We start from the raw sequence: 18,753 nt of genomic DNA, 5'->3' as shown, positions 1-18,753 counted from the left end.
CAATAAGTTATACCTATACAATCCAAAATCATAAAAATTGTAATATGGGTATAATATTATTCATGGTACTTGTTTAGAAACCGTTGGGCTCGTGTCGTGTGGGCGTGTACGCGCGCACGTCTGGAGAGCTCCCGCTGGGCGGCAGTGGGCAGCGCGGGCGCCGTGAGCGCACTCTGTGCCTGCGTGCTGGCCGGGGGCGCCCAGGCGCAGCATGCTCATCGCGCACTGCTTGCCGCCGCACGCGCCTCGCCTGCTCTGCGTGCACCCCTTCTCACCACCCTGCTGCAAATGGATTCGCACGCGCACGCGCATGGTATGTGTGCACCCTGAACAAATAGCAACATTCATTTGACTAAAGGTCAAACCGAGCAAAAAGATTTTAATTAGAAAAGTGTAAGTTATGAGTAAGCTGATCTTAATCGTACGTCACAGGTTTCAACCCGTTACATAATGTTGGTAAAATCTTATTTATATTTATCAACTCACAGTTGCATAGAGAACAAAGTCGCAAATCCTCTTTCCTAGTAGAAAAGTCTTTTGCTCAGAGAGGGATTCAGTGTTCGTTAATATATTAAAATAACGAGCCACATACGTTGCAGCGTTTCAATCGTCGAGCGCAGCTGCGGGCGGCGTGGGCGGCGGCAGCCTCGGCGGCGTGTGCGCGCTGGCCGTGGCGCTGTGCCGCTGGTGCGCGCCGGGCTGCGTGCACGCCTACGTGCAGTGGCTGGCCGGGGCCGCCGAGCGCGCCCTGCGCGACAGCAGCCCGCCCTCCGCCGCGCTCGTGCACACGCTCGCCACGGTACTAGATTTCCAATATTTATATACTATACTCCGAACACACCACACGAGTCGAGATGGCCCAGTGGTTAGAACGCGTGCATCTTAACCGATGACTACGGGTTCAAACCCAGGCAAGCACCGCTGATTCATGTGCTTAATTTGTCTTTATAATTCATTTCGTGCTCAGCGGTGAAGGAAAACATCGTGAGGAAACCTGCATGTGACAAATTTCATATAAATTCTGCCACATGTGTATTCCACCAACCCGCATTGGAACAGCGTGGTGGAATATGTTCCAAACCTTCTCCTCAAAAGGGAGAGGAGGCCTTTAGCCCAGCAGTGGGAATTTACAGGCTGTTGTTGTTGTTGTATATACTATACTATAGTAGTAGATAAAAATTATGTTCGAAAATATTTGGAATCCATCGAAAAGGCAATAATAAGTAATGTTTGAATCGTAGGTACTGTGGACAGCGAAAGAAGAGAGACTTTTAGATGATCTGGAAGAACTCATAACAGACGATTTATTTGAACTCGTGTATACATGGGTCAAGGACGTCCCGGAGATGAATTTACTTAAGAAATCTTTAGACGCAGGTATACAATCGATTTATACGTAATTAAATTTTAATATATAAGAGAATCAAAATAAAAGAGTATGTTAAATTTAGTTTTAATGAAAGCGGATCGATTAATTAGTACTATTATTTTTCCAGTCCTATGCTCCATGTGCTATATACGACCTGAACTGTTCCGGCTTCTGCTAGAACAAATGGAAATTCCAATGGATTCAGACGAGAGGTAAAGAAAATATATACATACTGTTGGAATAATACAAAAACTCTCCTCACAATCAATCAATCAATCATCAATCTCTACTAAAGTGATTCACAATCAAAACTTATACAAGATTGATTATTTTTCTCGATCCTTCCAATACGACGATTAAAGTAGGAATGACCATTTCTAGGCTTACTGCTAGTATTTAATGTTTACACGCCCCTCCTCCGACTGTAGCAACATCCGGTTTCGATCCATTTTAAAAACAATTTAGTTTAGTCAAAACCGGATGTTGACAATCAACGCAAATTGTAACAACTATTTAAATCGAATTACTTATGCTGATAATACTTTAATACATAAAAACAATAAAATATGATCATATTAAAATAAATATGCTAACAATACATCGTAAATTACAACGGTGTCTCAGTCCTATAGTAAAGGACCCACATTCGATCAATCAATATCAATAAACTTTGTCCTCCGTCCCGTCGCCAGCATGGAGAGCCAGACCGACGACACGAAGGTGCGGCGGCCGGCGGCGGCGCGCGCGGCGTCGGGCGCGGCGCGCCTGCGCGGCTGGCAGCTGCGCACCGTGGCCGCCGCCGCCATGTCGCCCGCCGCCACGCTGGCGCTGCTCAGCTGCCCGCTGCCCGCCGCGCTCGTGCGCGCCGTCACCGGTGAGGCACCGGCCCGATGCTCCGTTGGAAGCCAACACTTCTTTGGATATTCGTGTAATAAAAGTAATTGTGTCTTTTCTATTACGGCACGTTTTGATTGCAGAATTCAGCGAGGCTAAGCTGGAATCGATAATGGCGCAGGGCGAGTCCCAGGAGGATGTTAATATGATAGATCCAGGTAGCTGTGAAGATAGTCGATTGAAAGGTATATTATCACGTTATCAAGTCCTAGTAATCCTATTATCGAAATATAAAAACCAAATTTAAATCCTAAAATTAAGAATCCAAAATATTATTCTGAATAATTTACATTTAGAAACTGCGTATAAGAAATACAAAATTCTGTTTGTCTTGAAACGTTTCAATCTTTGAATGTTTATTGTTAAATGTTTTTTATTTATTACATACCAAGATTTTATTCTAAAGTTTTTAAGTTTCTAGAGATATATTTTCGTACAGATTTGCCGTCGATGCAGAGTATCTGCGAGGTGGTGGAGTGGGCTCGGCTCGTGTGCTCGGAGCGGCGCGTCAAAGAGTGGCTCGGCGGTGCCGGCTCAGTATTCTGGCGCCCACTGCTGAGGCTGCTGTGTCATCCGCGATCGTACACTGGGTACATCCTCCTGACTGAATTAAGGCTCAATAGGAAGCCTAACACAAGTATACATTTATTATAACTGATTTGTTTATTTACATATAAATGAACATTACAGGACATGGCAAGAGAATGCACAATATGCATTGCTAGAAGAGAATACGATACGGTTGTTCTCCGAGCTAACGGTGTGCCACACTGCCAATCAAAAGCTTTTCGCTTCCACCCTACACAGTATTTTGGAATCGATGCATTGTACCGGTAAGAATAATATTTGTAATCGGGCTTATACTTAACGCTCAGGACTCGACGTGTATTTATGAAACGTAACGATATCGGCAGGCCCGGAAGGCTTGTCGGGCTTCACGCGCGCGCTGATTCTGCGGCTGGTGCTGTCGGGCGAGCGCGCCACCGTGGCGCTGCGCTGGGCCGGCGGCGCGGGTGCGCCGGCGCACACGGGCGCGCCCGCGCACCCGGGCGCCGCCGCGCACGCCACGCTGCACCTGCCGCTGCACACAACCGTGCGCGCGCTGCTGCTCGACCACCGCCCGCCTGGTACGCGCATCGACCTCTTATATGTTCACATATGTTTTGCACCAACATTGTTGATGGCACGACTTTGAACACTATGATGATAATTCCGTAGCCGGAAAGTCTTTATGTTATGTTATGTGCAGTTCCCCTGTTGGAGGAAGTACACCGGCTGGCCAGTAGCGCCGCAAACGCATCGAGCGCGTGCGGAGCGGGCGCAGTTTTACGCAGTGCGTCCGACACGGCCATCCTCACCGTGGCCGAGGCTTGGGAGCTCTCCCTCGCCGCCGCCAGCGCATCCAAGGATAAGCGTGTCAAAGATGTCAAGAACATTACGCTCAAACAGCAAACTAACAAAAAAAAGCAGACTAAGGCGAATAATGAGAGCAACCCTGTGTCTGTCAGTGGAGGTCAGTGATTTTTTTACACAAACAGTTTTTACAGCAAATTAAACATGGATTATTGCTACTGCAGATCCATACTGAGACTACGAAAATTTTATTAAATATCCTATCAATATTGAATAGGTAATTCTTAAACAAGAATCAAATAAAAAGGTTTTTATTTACAACATTTAATTTCAAAATCCGTTTTAGATTTAATGGAGTCGACGGTCCGCGTGCAAGTTGATGGGCTGGAAGGCTACATTCCCACGAACACGACTCTGGCTCAGCTCACTGCTGCCGTGCCGCACGTCTTTGGACCACACCTCACGCTCAACTTACATATAGCCAGTAACGGAGGTAAAAAATCTATTTAAAACGAAAAACCTCAAAGGCCTGTAAATAATTACTAAATAAATAAATGTACTAACAAGTAGCACGGTGTTCGTTTCTATAATAAGACTCAATGAATACTTTTGTCTATTAAAATAATAGCCCTACTACTCGATACAAGATAATATCAATGATAAAAAAAGCGTGGACTTAGTTTTTGTTGAACTTAAATGTAATATGAGTCAATTTCGATAAAGAATATACTGATGTAGATTAGTTTTTGTAATTGGTAGTATAAAATTGAACACATGAGAAATGATCTTAAACTTAATGTAATTCATACAATGATTATTCGGCTAGACACCTGGACGGGCCCGATGTGGGAGGGCGGCGGCAGCGACGGCGCGGCGGGCGGCTGCGCGGGCGGCGTGGTGCTGCGCGAGTTTGGCGCGAGCGGCGGGCTGGCGCTGGTGGCGGCGCGCCTGCCGCGCCCGCACGTGGCGCCCGCGCCGCCGCCCGCGCCCGCGCACCACCACGACCTCGACTGGGTCAAGCTGGACGACCCCTACGAGGTGGAGGAATTTAATGATGATGAACTCTGTGACGTTGACGTGACGTAATCATGAGCCGAGGTGGCCAAGTGGTAAACGCGTCTTAACCGATGGTAGCGGATTCAAACCCAGTCAAACACCACTGAATTTTCATGTGCCTAATTTGTTCTTATAATTCATCTCGAGCTCGGCGATGAAGGAAAACATCGTGTGAAAACTGCATGGGTCTAATTTCAACGCAAATCTGTCACATGTAAATAACCAACAACCCGCATTGGAGCAGTGTGGTGGATATGCTTCTTACCTTTTCTTCAAAGGGAGAGCAGGCCTTAGTCCAGCTTGTCAAATTGTACTGTACTTTGTGATTATCATGGTAACTGTAGAGGTAAAAGTACCAATAATCATTTAAATAGGGGCACTATTCTTGGATTGCGCAAACATTGGTGCAATATTTATCAAATTACGTGCTTTGCGTAGCTGGAAAGACACTCCCTTGAGAATAGCCGCCTTGTCTAAATCAGTCAAGATGATAGTAAATAGTCGTTGTAACCCTAGGATTTGTAGTTAGTAATAGTAGTACAGGGATTAATATCAATTTGCTTCAAAACACTAACGATTATCTTAAAATTGTTCATCAGGAGATGGTAGAATTGGGTGTGACGTCAGCCGGAAACGCTACCACTGGCAACGCCACTGAAGAAACCAGTGGGTGTGCTGGTGTGCCGGCACATGCACTTGTGGCGCTGGCATTGCTACTGAAGCTGCCCGGGTACGCAGCCGCATTGCTGGACGAAGGCGCTCAGGCAGTGCACCTGCTGAGACTGCTCCTCGGTGTCGCACATGATGAGGAGGGCCGTTAGTACAAATATACCATACTACACTGACAACGCACGAAACGGCTATGTAGGGTTCATCTCCATTCCCGGGGAGTAAATGGGTCTTTTGCTATTATGAGGACTAATTTCAGAGCGTACAATAAGAGTTGAGACATCGATTGTGACATAACGCTGCCCTTATTCAAATTATATTATTTCAAGTGCCTCATTTATTTTATTATCAAAATTATTTAAGTAATACGTACATTCAAAGAACATTTGAGTGAAATATATAACGGAATCCAACGTGATATTAATTTTCGATAAAAGTCGTTTTTATTCAGAATTACATGATCCCCTTCAGGTCCTTTTAAAAGCGTTCTCATACCAGCGTTGAAAATGTCGTAGTATTCACGAATTGTCATAAAGAGATCGAGAGGCTTTTGGTCTGAAATAGTTCTGCACGTATTGAACGTTCGGTGTCGCGTCAGGAAACATAGTGGTGAGCGGCAGCAGCAGCGGCAGCGGCAGCGGCGCGTCGCTGGGCACGCTGCCGTTCCGCGTGGTGGCGCAGCTGCTGGAGGCGGCGCCGCTGCCGTCGCCGGCGGGCCGCGCGCTGCGCGTGGCGCTGCTGCAGCTGGGCGCCGTGCGCCTCGTGCTCGCCTGCCTTGCCGTGTTCACGCACCACCGCCCCGCCAGTGCACAGGTGCATGTCGCTAGCTTAGCGTGCTCGTCACGTGCACTATCCATTGAGATTGCTTTTGCTTACGGAGGGGACGAGACGTATAGTACGACACAACTTAGATGTCGCATCGGCAAAATTCGTAAAACCGATCACATCCGAATTGAGTACGCTCTCCCAAATTATCAATATTTATTTCTCATGCGAATATAATCTTTGCACAAACGTAATAACTTGTAATATCATATGACCTAATATATTCGACAATTTGACGCGTCGATTTACATGCACTTGTTTTCTCTGACGCGTGAATCTATAGCGACGAATAGCGTCGAATGGCGCGATAGGGAGCTATTTCTATTGGTTGGGTAAATCGGCAGTAATCGGTTTTAATTTCATTCCATTGCATTTTCCGATGCTACATCTAATTTGTGTCCTACTATACCGGTTAATTTGCAATTTATTGTGATGCTAAATTTGTCGTGGAAGCAGAACAGTCAAAACTCAAACGGTTCTGGCGGCAAGGAGGAGAAGTCGCAGCTGTACTGGGCCAAGGGCACGGGCTTCGGCACGGGCTCCACGCAGCAGTCGTGGAACGTGGAGCAGGCGCTCGTGCGGCAGCGCATCGAGGAGGAGCACGTCACAGTGCTCTTGCAGGTAGCTCAGTTGTAATCATCTAATTTTTTTTTTATATATATAAATGAGACAATATCACATACATTACTCTGATCCCAATGTAAGTAGCTGAAGCACTTGTGTTATGGAAATCAGAAGTAACGACGGTACCACAAACACCCAGACCCAAGACAACATAGAAAACTAATGGTAATCTACATCGACTCGGCCGGGAATCGAACCCGGGACCTCAGAGTGGCGTACCCATGAAAACCGGTGTACACACCACTCGACCATGGAGGTCGTCAAATTGTTGATTTAGTCTTAAAATGATTATCAAAATGCTAATTAAATTATGGGATTTAATTCTCGTATAATTGACTAATCACTATTATTTATGAATTAATGAACTATGGATATAAATTTTTTAGTTTTTCATTTTTCTTTATCATTTACCTTAATTCTTGTCTCGTCTCTTCGCTGTATAATTTCAGGTACTAGTTTCATACATGAACCCTTGTGAGAGGTGGCCCCCCGAAGAGGGTTCCCAAGAAGAGGAAGAACTCGAAGAGAGCGACGAGAGCGAGTCGCACGAGTTGCCGTCCGAGTTTATCGACCTCGTGGCTGCCAGCTCGCTCGTCCCCGCCATCTGCTCCTACCTTCGGAACGATTCGGGTAAAGAACTATGCTATTGTAGGAGCATGTTTAATGATTCAGAACAAAAAAAAGTAGTTCTTAAACAATTACTTTGTTTCTCTCCGGCTCTTTACAAACCATTCCACATTTAAATTGTCAATCAACAAGTCGGTTTAATGTTTCTACATCGAATTAGGGAATCAGATTCGATTTGCCTAGTTTTAGAAGTGTTATTTATTTATTTATTTAATATGGAACTCCAACACAGGTACATTTGAAATACAAAAAAATAAAAGTTTAGACAATAAAATATTAAATGTACCTCCAATTATAGGAGAACACAACATGCACTTATAAAGTATTGAACTCTAAACTTAAGAAATAAAAATAGAAGAAGGAAAAAACAAACTAAAACTAATAATTACAAAACAATGAAATAAAATAATTTATCGAAAACTATTTAACAAATTTAAACTAAACAAAATGTAAACTAAACAAAATGAAAATAAGATCAGAAACAAATTATAGAAACAAATTTACTTTGACTAACAATTTGCATAAAAGGCATTACATTTCTTTTTGAAAGTGCTAAAAGTGTCGAAACCCATATCGATAGTTGGTATTGCGTTATATGATATTAGTGTTAGGCTCATTACATTACCGCTACAGTGCTGGACATGTCGCGCCACATCCCGCTGTACGTGTGCGTGCTGCGCGCCGTGCGCGCGCTGCGGGCGCTGCGCTGCCGCCGCCTGGCGCCCGCGCTGCGCGCGCTGCCGCGCCTGCTGGCCAGCATGAGCCGCACCACCAACTCCTACGCCACCAAGCTCAGGTGCGCCTGCCGATATCGCGGCTTCTTCGATCTTAACTATACCAGTATTTTATTTGATCCACAACAACAACAGCCTGTAAATTCCCACTGCTGGGCTAAAGGCTTCCTCTCCCTTTTGAGGAGAAGGTTTTGGAACATATTCCACCACGCTGTTCCAATGCGGGTTGGTGGAATACACATGTGGCAGAATTTCTATGAAATTTATCACATGCAGGTTTCCTCGCGATGTTTTCCTTCACCGCTGAACACGAGATGAATTATAAAGACAAATTAAGCACATGAATCAGCGGTGCTTTCCTGGGTTTGAACCCGCAATCATCGGTTTAGATGCGCGCTTTCTTACCACTGGGACATCTCTGCTCAATTGATCCACTGATTTACCTTTTTTTTATTATTTCAGAATGAGTAAAAAGAATATATTCGGAAAGATGACCTACAGCCAAAGATTTAGTACGTCGAGTAATTCAGAACTGTCGGAGGAGGACGAGGGTCTCGCACTGCTTATTGCTGATATACAGGTATGCGGTGACGTGTGCGTTGCGACTGCGACTCGGGAACGTCTGAAAGATGCGCTACGTCATCCGATCGTGAGTGGGCGTGTAAAGTGACCCGTGTTGTGTGCAGGCGACGTCGGCGCTGATGTGCCGCTCGGAGGCCGAGGCGGAGAGCCTGGGCGCCAGGCCGCTGCGCGGCGCCACGCGCGAGGCGCGCTACATCGAACTCATGCGCACCATGCAATTCGGTGAGCACTGCCGACTGGCGACGCTATTCTTGTAATCTAGCCGTATATGCGTTATCAATCATCGAAAGCGCTTATCCTACGATCCAATCAATATAAAGCATCGTGATACTATTGCATAATTTATTCCGTATATAAAATTTCGATGGACTTTATTTTCCATTGTATAGAAAATAAAAAAACATACGAATTATAATAATTTACTGAAAGGACTATAATATATTGGATATACATACATACAGTTCATTTAAAATAAAAACTTTTAGTAAAGTATTCAAATCGATTGTCAATCATAGTAACCTACTAACCTAATAAATGCTACTAATAATTTTCCTCCTGAGGTGAGTGAGTAAGGGTGGTGAATAAGTTAAATACGCTCGGTGTGCGCGTGCGCAGAGACGTTCGAGATGATGGCGGAGTGCCCCGAGGGCGGGTTCCGGTTCACGGTGCCGTACCACTTCGAGGGCACGGTGCGCGCGGCGGGCGAGCGCGCGCACCCGGCGCGCATGAAGCGCCTCGCGCAGGAGGCCGCCACGCTCGCCACCAGCCTGCCGCTGTCCTACTCCTCCTCCGTGTTCGTGCGCACCGACACCGACCGCCTCGACGTCATGAAGGTCACGCTCGCACGCGTCATGCGTTTGTGTCGTCTACTGTAAACTGTGCTAAAGATTATAGACAATTTTAGATAAAAAAAATATTTAATAGTATTAAACTACTTGACTTGTTTTCACAAATCGCGATGCATTCCATCTGACGAGATGAAAACGGGACGAGAGTTTTTTCTTATTGACCTATAAGAGATACAACCAAAACTATAGGTTTTTTGAGGATCATTTTTCCATTTTATAAATAATAATTATTCATTTGAATATTTTAAGCTACCTTAGGTGTTTAATGTAGCTTTAAGTTTTCTTATTATTGGAAATAAATTTTTGATGATATCACAGTTTACAAATTATGTGAACTGTGACTGACTGTAATAATAAAGCTTGCTGACCTTGGCAGTTAAATTATCCAGATCTAAATTAACATGAAGTGCTGAAATTCACTCATCACAGCCAAGTAGCATATTTAGTATTTTTGCGTTACGTTTTGAAGGGTAATACTGCCTTACCATCAGTGTCATATTTCTTTAAATAATGAAAAAATATTGTAGGTGCTGATCACGGGTCCATCGGATACGCCGTACGCCAACGGCTGCTTCATCCTCGACGTGTACTTCCCGGCGGAGTACCCCGCGGTGCCGATGCTCATCAACCTGGAGACCACGGGCCGGCACTCCGTGCGCTTCAACCCGAACCTGTACAACGACGGCAAGGTGTGCCTCTCCGTGCTCAACACGTGGCACGGCCGGCCTGAGGAGAAATGGAATGCTCACACTTCTAGCTTCCTACAGGTACTGCATTAGATCTTATAAAATGATACAACTTGATCATCATCGGCATCGGCAAAATTCGTTAAACCGATCGCATCCGAATTAAGTACGCTATCCCAAATTATCAATATGTACTTATCGATGTTTACACCAAAATGAAACTTTGAATAAAATTAATAACTGATTTCATTGCTATTTTATCAATAAGCACAATTCTAAATTTAGTTCACATATTCGAATGTATTTCTAATAATAAATGTATTACCCATAGGTACTAGTATCGATTCAATCGCTCATCCTGGTACCGGAGCCCTATTTCAACGAGCCGGGCTACGAGCGCAGCCGCGGCACGCGCGCCGGCAACAGCGCCAGCCTCGAGTACAACTCCAACATCTACCAGGCCTGCGTGCGCTGGGCCATGCTGGACCACTTGCGTTCGCCGGAACCCTGCTTTAAAGAAGTAAGTACAAACATTTACCATTTACTGAAATAACTTTTTCTTTAGTGTTGTCTTAAATTTTCGCGATTATTACACATTTAAATAAAACTTGTTATACCGGATTTGAATCGCGTATATTAATTATTTTTGGCATCCCGACGTTTCGAGCACTTTACAGCGTTCGTGGTCACGGGTAGACTAAGGTGGCATTTGTCTATTTGAGGAACAAAGAAATATTATTTACAACTACCGCCAACGATTTCTCAATTGGTATCTTGAGTAACGTTCCCGTTGCACGCAGAAGGCACTGACTGTATCTTTAGGTCTTGCAGTCTGTTGGATTTGGGATTTTAAATTTTTAATAAGTGGATCCCAGGTGTTAGAAAGTCTCCAACCATCTTCTCTATTGAAGTTCGGATGTTTTTGAATTTCAATAGCCTCGCGTATCATTCTATCATTCTTCTATTCTATTTCTTTTATTATAATATAACAAATGGCAATATTTAAAGGTAATCCAAACGCACTTTTGGATGAAACGAAACGAGATCATGCAGACCGTGGCCAACTGGATCACTGAACTAGAGGGACAGACTGGCGATGAGCGCACTCAGCGCAGCATACAGCTCAATCTCATGGCGCTTAAGGTATGCTAATACCGAGTTGATGAGATTATTATCATGTAATAGACTGGTTATACCATATAATAATCAAAATATAACATTGTACTTTAAAGCGTCACTACATGAAGCTGCAAGAGGAACTGTCAAGGTTGCCCGTACCACCCGGCCTCGAGGAGCTGGACGAGCCCTTCCAGCTGCCCGCCGCGCCCGCCTCCCCGCCGCCCGCGCCGCCCGCGCCCGCGCCCGCGCCGCCCTCCCCGCCCGCGCAGCCCTCCTCCGACGAGATCGACCACGACATGGAGAAGATCGTCTCGCAGGTCCTCGATTGAACCGAGGGCGCATCTCGGGCCTCTCCCTAGTTTATACGATTACTATGTGTAACCTTGTACAAATGGCTCCGAGTGGAGCGTCCGGGCGGGATGTCCGCTGCGTGCGGCGACAACGCATTTAACCTAGCTTAGACTCCGACGTCTCGACCGCACCCGCGACTCCGCGCGCGACACGCGCCGCCGTGTCGCGTCGTTTGATTTGTTTGTAACGGAATTTCAGTTTTCTATAAATATTTTTTTAGATGTATTACATAGAATTTAGTGGGACCTTTGTTTAGTTTAACATATTGTGATACTATAACGGGCTCACGACCCTGTAAGGTATATAAGGTGAATATTTCCGGCCTCGCGGCTTGACACGTACAGTGGATGAGGTTGTCTACGACACGCAGCGTGACGTCTCGCTGGAAGTTTCGAAAGCGAACATAGTTTGGTAGGAAACTTTCCTTAATACGGGATGATGCTTACTGTGAGTGCACTAGTATATATTTATATATATATAGTGTCGAGTTAATCGTGCTGCCTGCACACATCTGTGTTACCTCTTAAGTGTAAACCAGCATTGTATCAGACATTACAACTCTGACCTCACGTCTGGACGTGTGTGGTTTCGCCTAAGTGGCGATGTCTATCTGTATGTATATTAAATTATAATTTGATGTATATAAAAACTTTTATTGCGTTTTAATTTTTGTATTTAAGAATATATACGTATCGCGATATACTCTAACGTGGGCTATGCAGCCTACATAACGAAGCATTGAGCGGAATTATTGTACAGGCCTAGCCGAATCGTTTACATCATTTTACTTGGTTTTTATTTAGTAAATGAGTTCTGACAATAAAGTTTTATTTTATTGACGTGGTGCTGTGCGCACACTTGCGGTCAGTCAGACAGACGACGGACGAAATTGCGAGGTGTGATTGTATATATGAATCATCAGTTCACCGCATTGTCTCACTATATTCTAATCGTCAGGTAAGTTGAGTAGGAAGTTTACTTGTTATATAATATTTGACTGTGAAATTCGGGATGTAAATAAAAATTTATGTTATTGCAATTTTTTGTTTTCTTTTTTGTTATTTATTTTTGTTGTTTTGTAGTTTCTAAAGTAATAAGTGTCTAATAATTAAAGGCCCATTAATATTAGTCGATAAGGCAATTTCTGAAACACATACTATTCATATAAGTTTAATTTTTTAACGGTCATTAGAGAATCTGAAGTTAAAGGAAATTTTCTGATTTGGATTCCTTTTTTAAGGGATGCAAGTAAGAGTTCCGACCAACTAACAGCAAAAGTATTATTTGCGAAGAGTTCTCACTCAAGATTAGTTAGTTATCGTATAACAAAATTAAGTCATCGTGATTCCTAATACAATGCTACTTAGGAATAAGGTTCAAAGAATAATTAAGCTAGGAAGGCTTAGTAATAAAAACCAAATAACTTGTACACTTTTATTGTAAATATATTTACATTTGTTGATATAAAAATTCACGTACACAAATTATTATGACTCAAAATTATTCGTAAAAATTACGTTACTATTTTATATTATATTTATTATTATATTCTGAAATAAATAATTATTTATTTTCCAGACTTGCTGTATCTGATACGTTTTACTATTTATCATAAATTATACAAAAACAATAAAAACACATTGGTAACGTAAGTCATTACATTTTTCGGCAAAATTATAAGTTTATTTTACTTATAGCGAAGGAAATAATTACCGGTGTAAAAAAAAATCATTTTTTAATATCAATTTAGTATAATCTATGACAAAACTAATTACTTGCGATGTTAAGCCTCTTAACGATAATGTTGTCAGTTTATCTTAAAATATTTGTATTTCCATCACAGATGGAATTAACTAATTGTGACATTACAATATTTATTTACACAGATATCATTCTATCTACAAACTATAGTATCTATTTAATCTATTGGTATTTTTTTTATTGATGTGCAGATAATAAATTTTTATTTAAAACGATGTTTGAAATTTCGATTTTTTTTAATATGGCACCACCGAATATTTTTCTTGTATCCTAAAATGTTGATCTTAAATTATAAGGAAATTGTTTTAACTTCAAACAATTCATATAAAAATTTGGAAAATAGCATAAACATTATGTTTTATTATAATTCAGTTTTATTTTTCTCAGCTATATCAATTTGCAAGTAGATTTATGTAGTGAATGATTATTTCGACTATCTATTCTTTAACGCTAAATTATTAGTTCTAACGAGGCGTGTGGGTAACTACTTCTTCCAAGTCCAGGAGTCTGCCTGCATGCTGAGCTCGCTCGGGTCGAGTTGACCTGCCTCCACACAAGACTTGCAGCAAAAACTACACAAGAAGAAAAAATCGTAAAAATATATATCTTAAAACTAATAGAACAGTATACATGGAAGTATCTTTCAAATTGTATTAACAATTAAAAAGCGATAGCCTCGTAGTCCTTACACTCAAAATTAAGGCTGGGTTTTAATGTTGAAAAATTCTACATGGCAGCCTGGAGTAACATAAATTTAACAGTACGAATACACTCGTATCTCATAAAGCACAATAAGCTTTCCGTGCCAACGGATTATGGAGTACGAGTATAGTGTATTCTGCACTTGTATGCTATATTCATAAGGTACATAGTATACCATCAACCAAGTCTTTACTTGGTGGTAGGGCTTTGTGCAAGCCCGTCTGGGTAGGTACCACCCACTCATCAGTTATTCTACCGCCAAATAGCAGTAATCAGTATTGTTGTGTTCCGGTCTGAAGGGTGAGTGAGCCAGTGTAACTACAGGCACAAGGGACATAACATCTTAGTTCCCAAGGTTGGTGGCACATTGACGATGTAAGGAATAGTTAATATTTCTTACAGCGTCATTGTCTATGGGTGATGGTGACCACTTACCATCAGGTGGCCCATATGCTCGTCCGCCAACCTATACTAAAAAAGTCGTTATTTCAATAGGCTACATAATATTTTATACATTGAAACATCACACTAAAATTATTAGTAGAAACAACAATGTCGTTCTACTATTATGTAGTGTACTATTAAAAAAAAAAAACTAGATATTTAGATTATTACCCAGAGTAGTATTTGTGGTGGCAGAATTTGCTCCGGACAATAAGATGACACGTGGCGAAGTATGGATTATCCTTGCAGTTCGGCGGGATGTACAATCCTAGAATAAAAAAATAATAATAGGGCTTTTCGAATGAAGACAATCAATTGGATAAATTTAAGAAAATTTCATTAAATTTTATTAGAACACTGTACATACATAGTTTATCTATATATGAAAGGGAGCGTTCAAGTATTACGTAACGATATTTCTGAATATTTTTGCACCGTAACGTTTTTCTGTACTCCACCTCCCAGTCGCTAAATTTTACGTAACACTCAAGTGACCATTTTTACCAAAAAAGTATGTTACCCCGTGAAATATAAACAAAAAGATTTGCCAACAAGCGAGAACAAATCAAAAATGACGACCAGACTAATACAATCATATCAAGGGATTCCCCATAAAACGTAAATGAAAAGGGTTGCCAATTTTGGAGTTATAATTCCCTAATTTTTTATTTAAAAAAAAAACAATGTTACGTAACGTGTTGTAAGAAAGACCCTTTCCGCCCCTGTAACGCATCGTAATGTTTTACGAGACCCCCCCTCCCCCTAAATTGCGTTAGGTATTACTTGAACGCTCCCAGATATCGAAGCATGTTATCTAATGTTTATATTTAATTTACTTCCCTCCATGGTGAGTAGAATACTGGTTTTACTAACGACAACATTAAACAATGTTTTATAGGAACAATAATAAATAAATCGTTTTATGATATTGTATATGATGTTATTTAAAATGTATCATATATATCTAATTTAAACAAAAATAATTTATAAATTAATTGTAAGAAGTAGTAAAATTATCCCTGTCTAAATATTATTTTGTATAATTAATTTTATGTAGTTTTCTTATAATTGGAAATACATCTAAATTCTATCTCTAAATAGGGTGTATACCCCAGGACCGTAATTATTAGGTAATTATTATGTATGGTGTGATTATTAATTAGTAGATAAATAGGATAATCACTGAATAGCGGTAATAATACACTGTGCAAGACGTGAGTTCACGTCAAAAGGTCTATAGACCCTATAGTTAAATGTCTTAATTTCGACTAAGCTTTTATAACTTAACTAGCGAACCGCCCCGGAATCTATTGTGATACTAAATATACTACAGAGTTTGTTAATTAACGACAACACATTAGAAACTATTGTAAACCAAAACTATATGCATTATATTTTATTTTTTCGCTATATTGACCATATACAAACACCTTCCTCTGGAATGAGTCTGTATTAAAGGTCATCAAAATCGGTGGCGTAATTTTAAAGATCTAAGCATACATAGGGACAAAGACCGCCGTAAACGACTTTTTTTTTTATACTACTATGAAATGATTTTATGATGGCAAATGTTATATACCTTCGACGGTGATGGAGACTGTGGAATAGTGCGAGCTGAAATCGTTAGAAGCATGACATCCGTACACGCCGCTGTCGTTCGTATTCGCGTGGAGCACTGTCAGTCGCGCATCTAGAAAAAGTCGCATATTAAGTTGTAATCTGTACATGAATACAGTTATTTAATACATAATCAGTTTTTAGCTATAAATCTTTATAAGAAGGTAAACTGAAAAATTGTACTGGGTGATGACAAGGAATTATTTTAGAAAAAAATCAGTAATTTATTTCTGTGAATATGCCTACAACGTTTTGGTTGTTTACATTGTCGTTAACTTATAGCTTAAAAGTGGTATTATGTGTATTTGTCTTACCAGTTAGAATGACGCGATCGCTAGAGACGATCGTCATGCCGTCCTTGGTCCAGCGGACGGCGGGTAAGGGGTAGCCATCTACGTCACAAGGCAGGTTGATCTCCGCCCCCGCGGGTACACGTGAGCGCTCCGCAGTCAGGCGAGTGTTTACGGGTACTGTATATGTGTGGGTTAAAATATACAGATGAGTAATACGCGTGCTCCCGATGAAAATCAAACAAGTTTTTTAACATCGATTACCAACTTATAAGTTCAATTTCCAGCTATAATTTACTGTATTTATATTTTTTCTTGTACTTGTAGGTTATATATTCGTCTCGGTTATTTTTTTTTTCTAAATATTTGTCGTTAAACATCCAACAACACCGACAATTAGAAATTACAATAATCAAAATTAAACTTTTACATTAACACGTGAAAATTTTGACACGACAATAATAATAATTAAGTATTTGTAATCACAGCTCTATAATCACATTTATGTATTTAATACATGTACTGGAAATCTGGTTGAACTCTATAGACAAAGTTAAACGTGTCTCTCTGATGAGTCAAAGTTCAAAATCGTTTAATAATCAGCTTAGAAGATCATGCAAACATGCCACATGCGTCCCAAACCATGCATTACAAAGATGAACGAAATATGTAGGCGTCTAAACCCTTAGAGTAAGGGCCGATCTTACCGGTAAAGACTGGTATTTCTATATCGGGCACTGTCGGTGTAGTCGTTGCAAGTTGCGGCTCGCGAGGCGTCACCACCACCACGTTGTCTTCCCGCGGTACCAAGTACGGATGGTCTCCGGAACCTTCTGGCTGGTACGCACGAACTACGAAAGCCCAGTCCGCCGGTTTGCCGATTCCATTGTATGCCTGGCAGACGTACTCGCCGAGAGTCTCGAGAGTTAGCTTTCGGATCAGGAGCACATATCCTCGGGCCTCGTAGAGCGGGCTGCTATAGGGCACCATGGGACCGTTTCGACCTCGGTACCAGTAGATGGCAGGCGCGGGATGTCCATAGGCGAGACAGCGCACGCTCAGCGGTCGGCCGAGCTCGCCGGCGACCGTGGCGTCGGGTGTTCCCGCTATTGCCGCTGGCCTTTCCACCGGATCTAACCACCCCCTTTGTTAGTAACTACTTCTACTGTGGTTTGTGGATGACTTGGTGGTACTGATTAAATTTTACAATATTAACTACCTCTCGTTGGCAATGATTGTCGTTTTGAATGAACCTTATGAATTTTGTTAATAATAATAATTAGTGTATTGTGATAATTATTGTATATTAAAATTGTTCTTGTTAATTCGCAGTACTTTTTCCCGTGTATTGTTTCATTAAATTACTTTAGTTTGCAATAAACTCCTCAAATTATAACAACTTTCACTGCCAATGAAATGCACCAAATACGATTAGTAAATGACCATAGATTTGAAGTAGGCTAGATAACACAAGCTGTCTACCCAGTAGTAATGAGCCGAGTTAATGAAGAAGGTTGATTTAATCATGTATTTTATGATATACCAATATCATTACTAAAATAAAAATTACAATTTGAGTGAAATCAAAAAATATATATGTTTATATTTCCGTTTCACTTTTGAGGCGACGAAATTATTTAGCGTTTTGTCTTATCACAGTTAATGTCAAATGAACGCAAAACAATGTTAGTTTCATAATAAACATGTTTTTACATGATAATATTAATTAAAACTTACTATAAAGATCAACATTAAATCATTAGACGTAATTTTAATACATTTATCAAATAACTACTAAAAAATTACGACTGGTATTACGATTTGCTATTGATTTTAAATTTTCGTGTTATTTTCCGACAGTGAGGGACGTAAGACGGCTTCATGTGTGTGTACGTTTATAAAAAATAGCAAGCTTAGTTTTCATTAAGCATGCGAAATCTAGTCTACACCAAATTTGTGTTTAAGAAAAATATTAAATGTACTTTCCACAAACTATACCATCTAATGTATAAAGCCAAAACTAATTAAGATTCAAGTCACCAAGTTTGATATTTTAGATTTCTTAATTAATTATCCTTATTTATATTCGAATATGGGAGTAATCGAAATACAATTAAATTAAGAAATCCAAAATTATCAGGCGAGTAAAACCACTGTTAATAAAAACAAAACCTCTAAAAGTAGCGTGCGCGCACAGCACGG

The 18,753-nt window shown here is 41.2% G+C and overlaps 2 protein-coding genes across 7 annotated transcripts in view; one reads left to right on the top strand and one right to left on the bottom strand.

The window, feature by feature from the left end:
• Positions 1–12,776, top strand: part of LOC124538421 (baculoviral IAP repeat-containing protein 6) — a 33,235-nt gene extending 20,459 nt beyond the window's left edge. The window contains exons 36-59 of one of the 2 annotated variants that reach the window (XM_047115476.1): positions 78–313; positions 600–799; positions 1,242–1,377; positions 1,497–1,581; positions 2,062–2,243; positions 2,347–2,448; positions 2,703–2,853; positions 2,954–3,096; positions 3,178–3,390; positions 3,513–3,776; positions 3,963–4,109; positions 4,443–4,654; positions 5,272–5,488; positions 5,940–6,154; positions 6,623–6,787; positions 7,240–7,420; positions 8,051–8,213; positions 8,614–8,731; positions 8,838–8,955; positions 9,349–9,566; positions 10,109–10,348; positions 10,599–10,787; positions 11,276–11,410; positions 11,500–12,776. In XM_047115476.1, the coding sequence (XP_046971432.1) occupies positions 78–313; positions 600–799; positions 1,242–1,377; positions 1,497–1,581; positions 2,062–2,243; positions 2,347–2,448; positions 2,703–2,853; positions 2,954–3,096; positions 3,178–3,390; positions 3,513–3,776; positions 3,963–4,109; positions 4,443–4,654; positions 5,272–5,488; positions 5,940–6,154; positions 6,623–6,787; positions 7,240–7,420; positions 8,051–8,213; positions 8,614–8,731; positions 8,838–8,955; positions 9,349–9,566; positions 10,109–10,348; positions 10,599–10,787; positions 11,276–11,410; positions 11,500–11,715 (4,246 nt within the window). In that variant the 3' untranslated portion in view covers positions 11,716–12,776. Of the gene's footprint in view, positions 1–77; positions 314–599; positions 800–1,241; positions 1,378–1,496; positions 1,582–2,061; positions 2,244–2,346; positions 2,449–2,702; positions 2,854–2,953; positions 3,097–3,177; positions 3,391–3,512; positions 3,777–3,962; positions 4,110–4,442; positions 4,655–5,271; positions 5,489–5,939; positions 6,161–6,622; positions 6,788–7,239; positions 7,421–8,050; positions 8,214–8,613; positions 8,732–8,837; positions 8,956–9,348; positions 9,567–10,108; positions 10,349–10,598; positions 10,788–11,275; positions 11,411–11,499 lie in introns of both variants that reach the window. The other variant, XM_047115475.1, reaches the window with a different exon arrangement.
• A 381-nt stretch (positions 12,777–13,157) lies between these two features.
• Positions 13,158–18,753, bottom strand: part of LOC124538422 (papilin) — an 84,541-nt gene continuing 78,945 nt past the window's right edge. For 4 of the 5 annotated variants that reach the window (XR_006966983.1, XR_006966982.1, XR_006966981.1 and 1 more), the window contains 4 exons: positions 16,576–17,684; positions 16,224–16,334; positions 14,816–14,912; positions 13,158–14,070 (listed from right to left, as the gene is read on the bottom strand). Coding sequence is in view for 1 of the 5 variants with exons in the window: in XM_047115477.1 (XP_046971433.1) it covers positions 13,983–14,070; positions 14,816–14,912; positions 16,224–16,334; positions 16,576–16,731; positions 17,259–17,684 (878 nt within the window). In the remaining 4 variants the exon portion in view is untranslated. The remainder of the gene's footprint in view (positions 14,071–14,815; positions 14,913–16,223; positions 16,335–16,575; positions 17,685–18,753) is intronic. The other variant, XM_047115477.1, reaches the window with a different exon arrangement.

Source organism: Vanessa cardui, chromosome 20 (genome assembly GCF_905220365.1).
Source record: "Vanessa cardui chromosome 20, ilVanCard2.1, whole genome shotgun sequence".
Taxonomy (NCBI): domain Eukaryota; kingdom Metazoa; phylum Arthropoda; class Insecta; order Lepidoptera; family Nymphalidae; genus Vanessa; species Vanessa cardui.
This window is presented reverse-complemented; position numbering and strand designations above follow the sequence as displayed.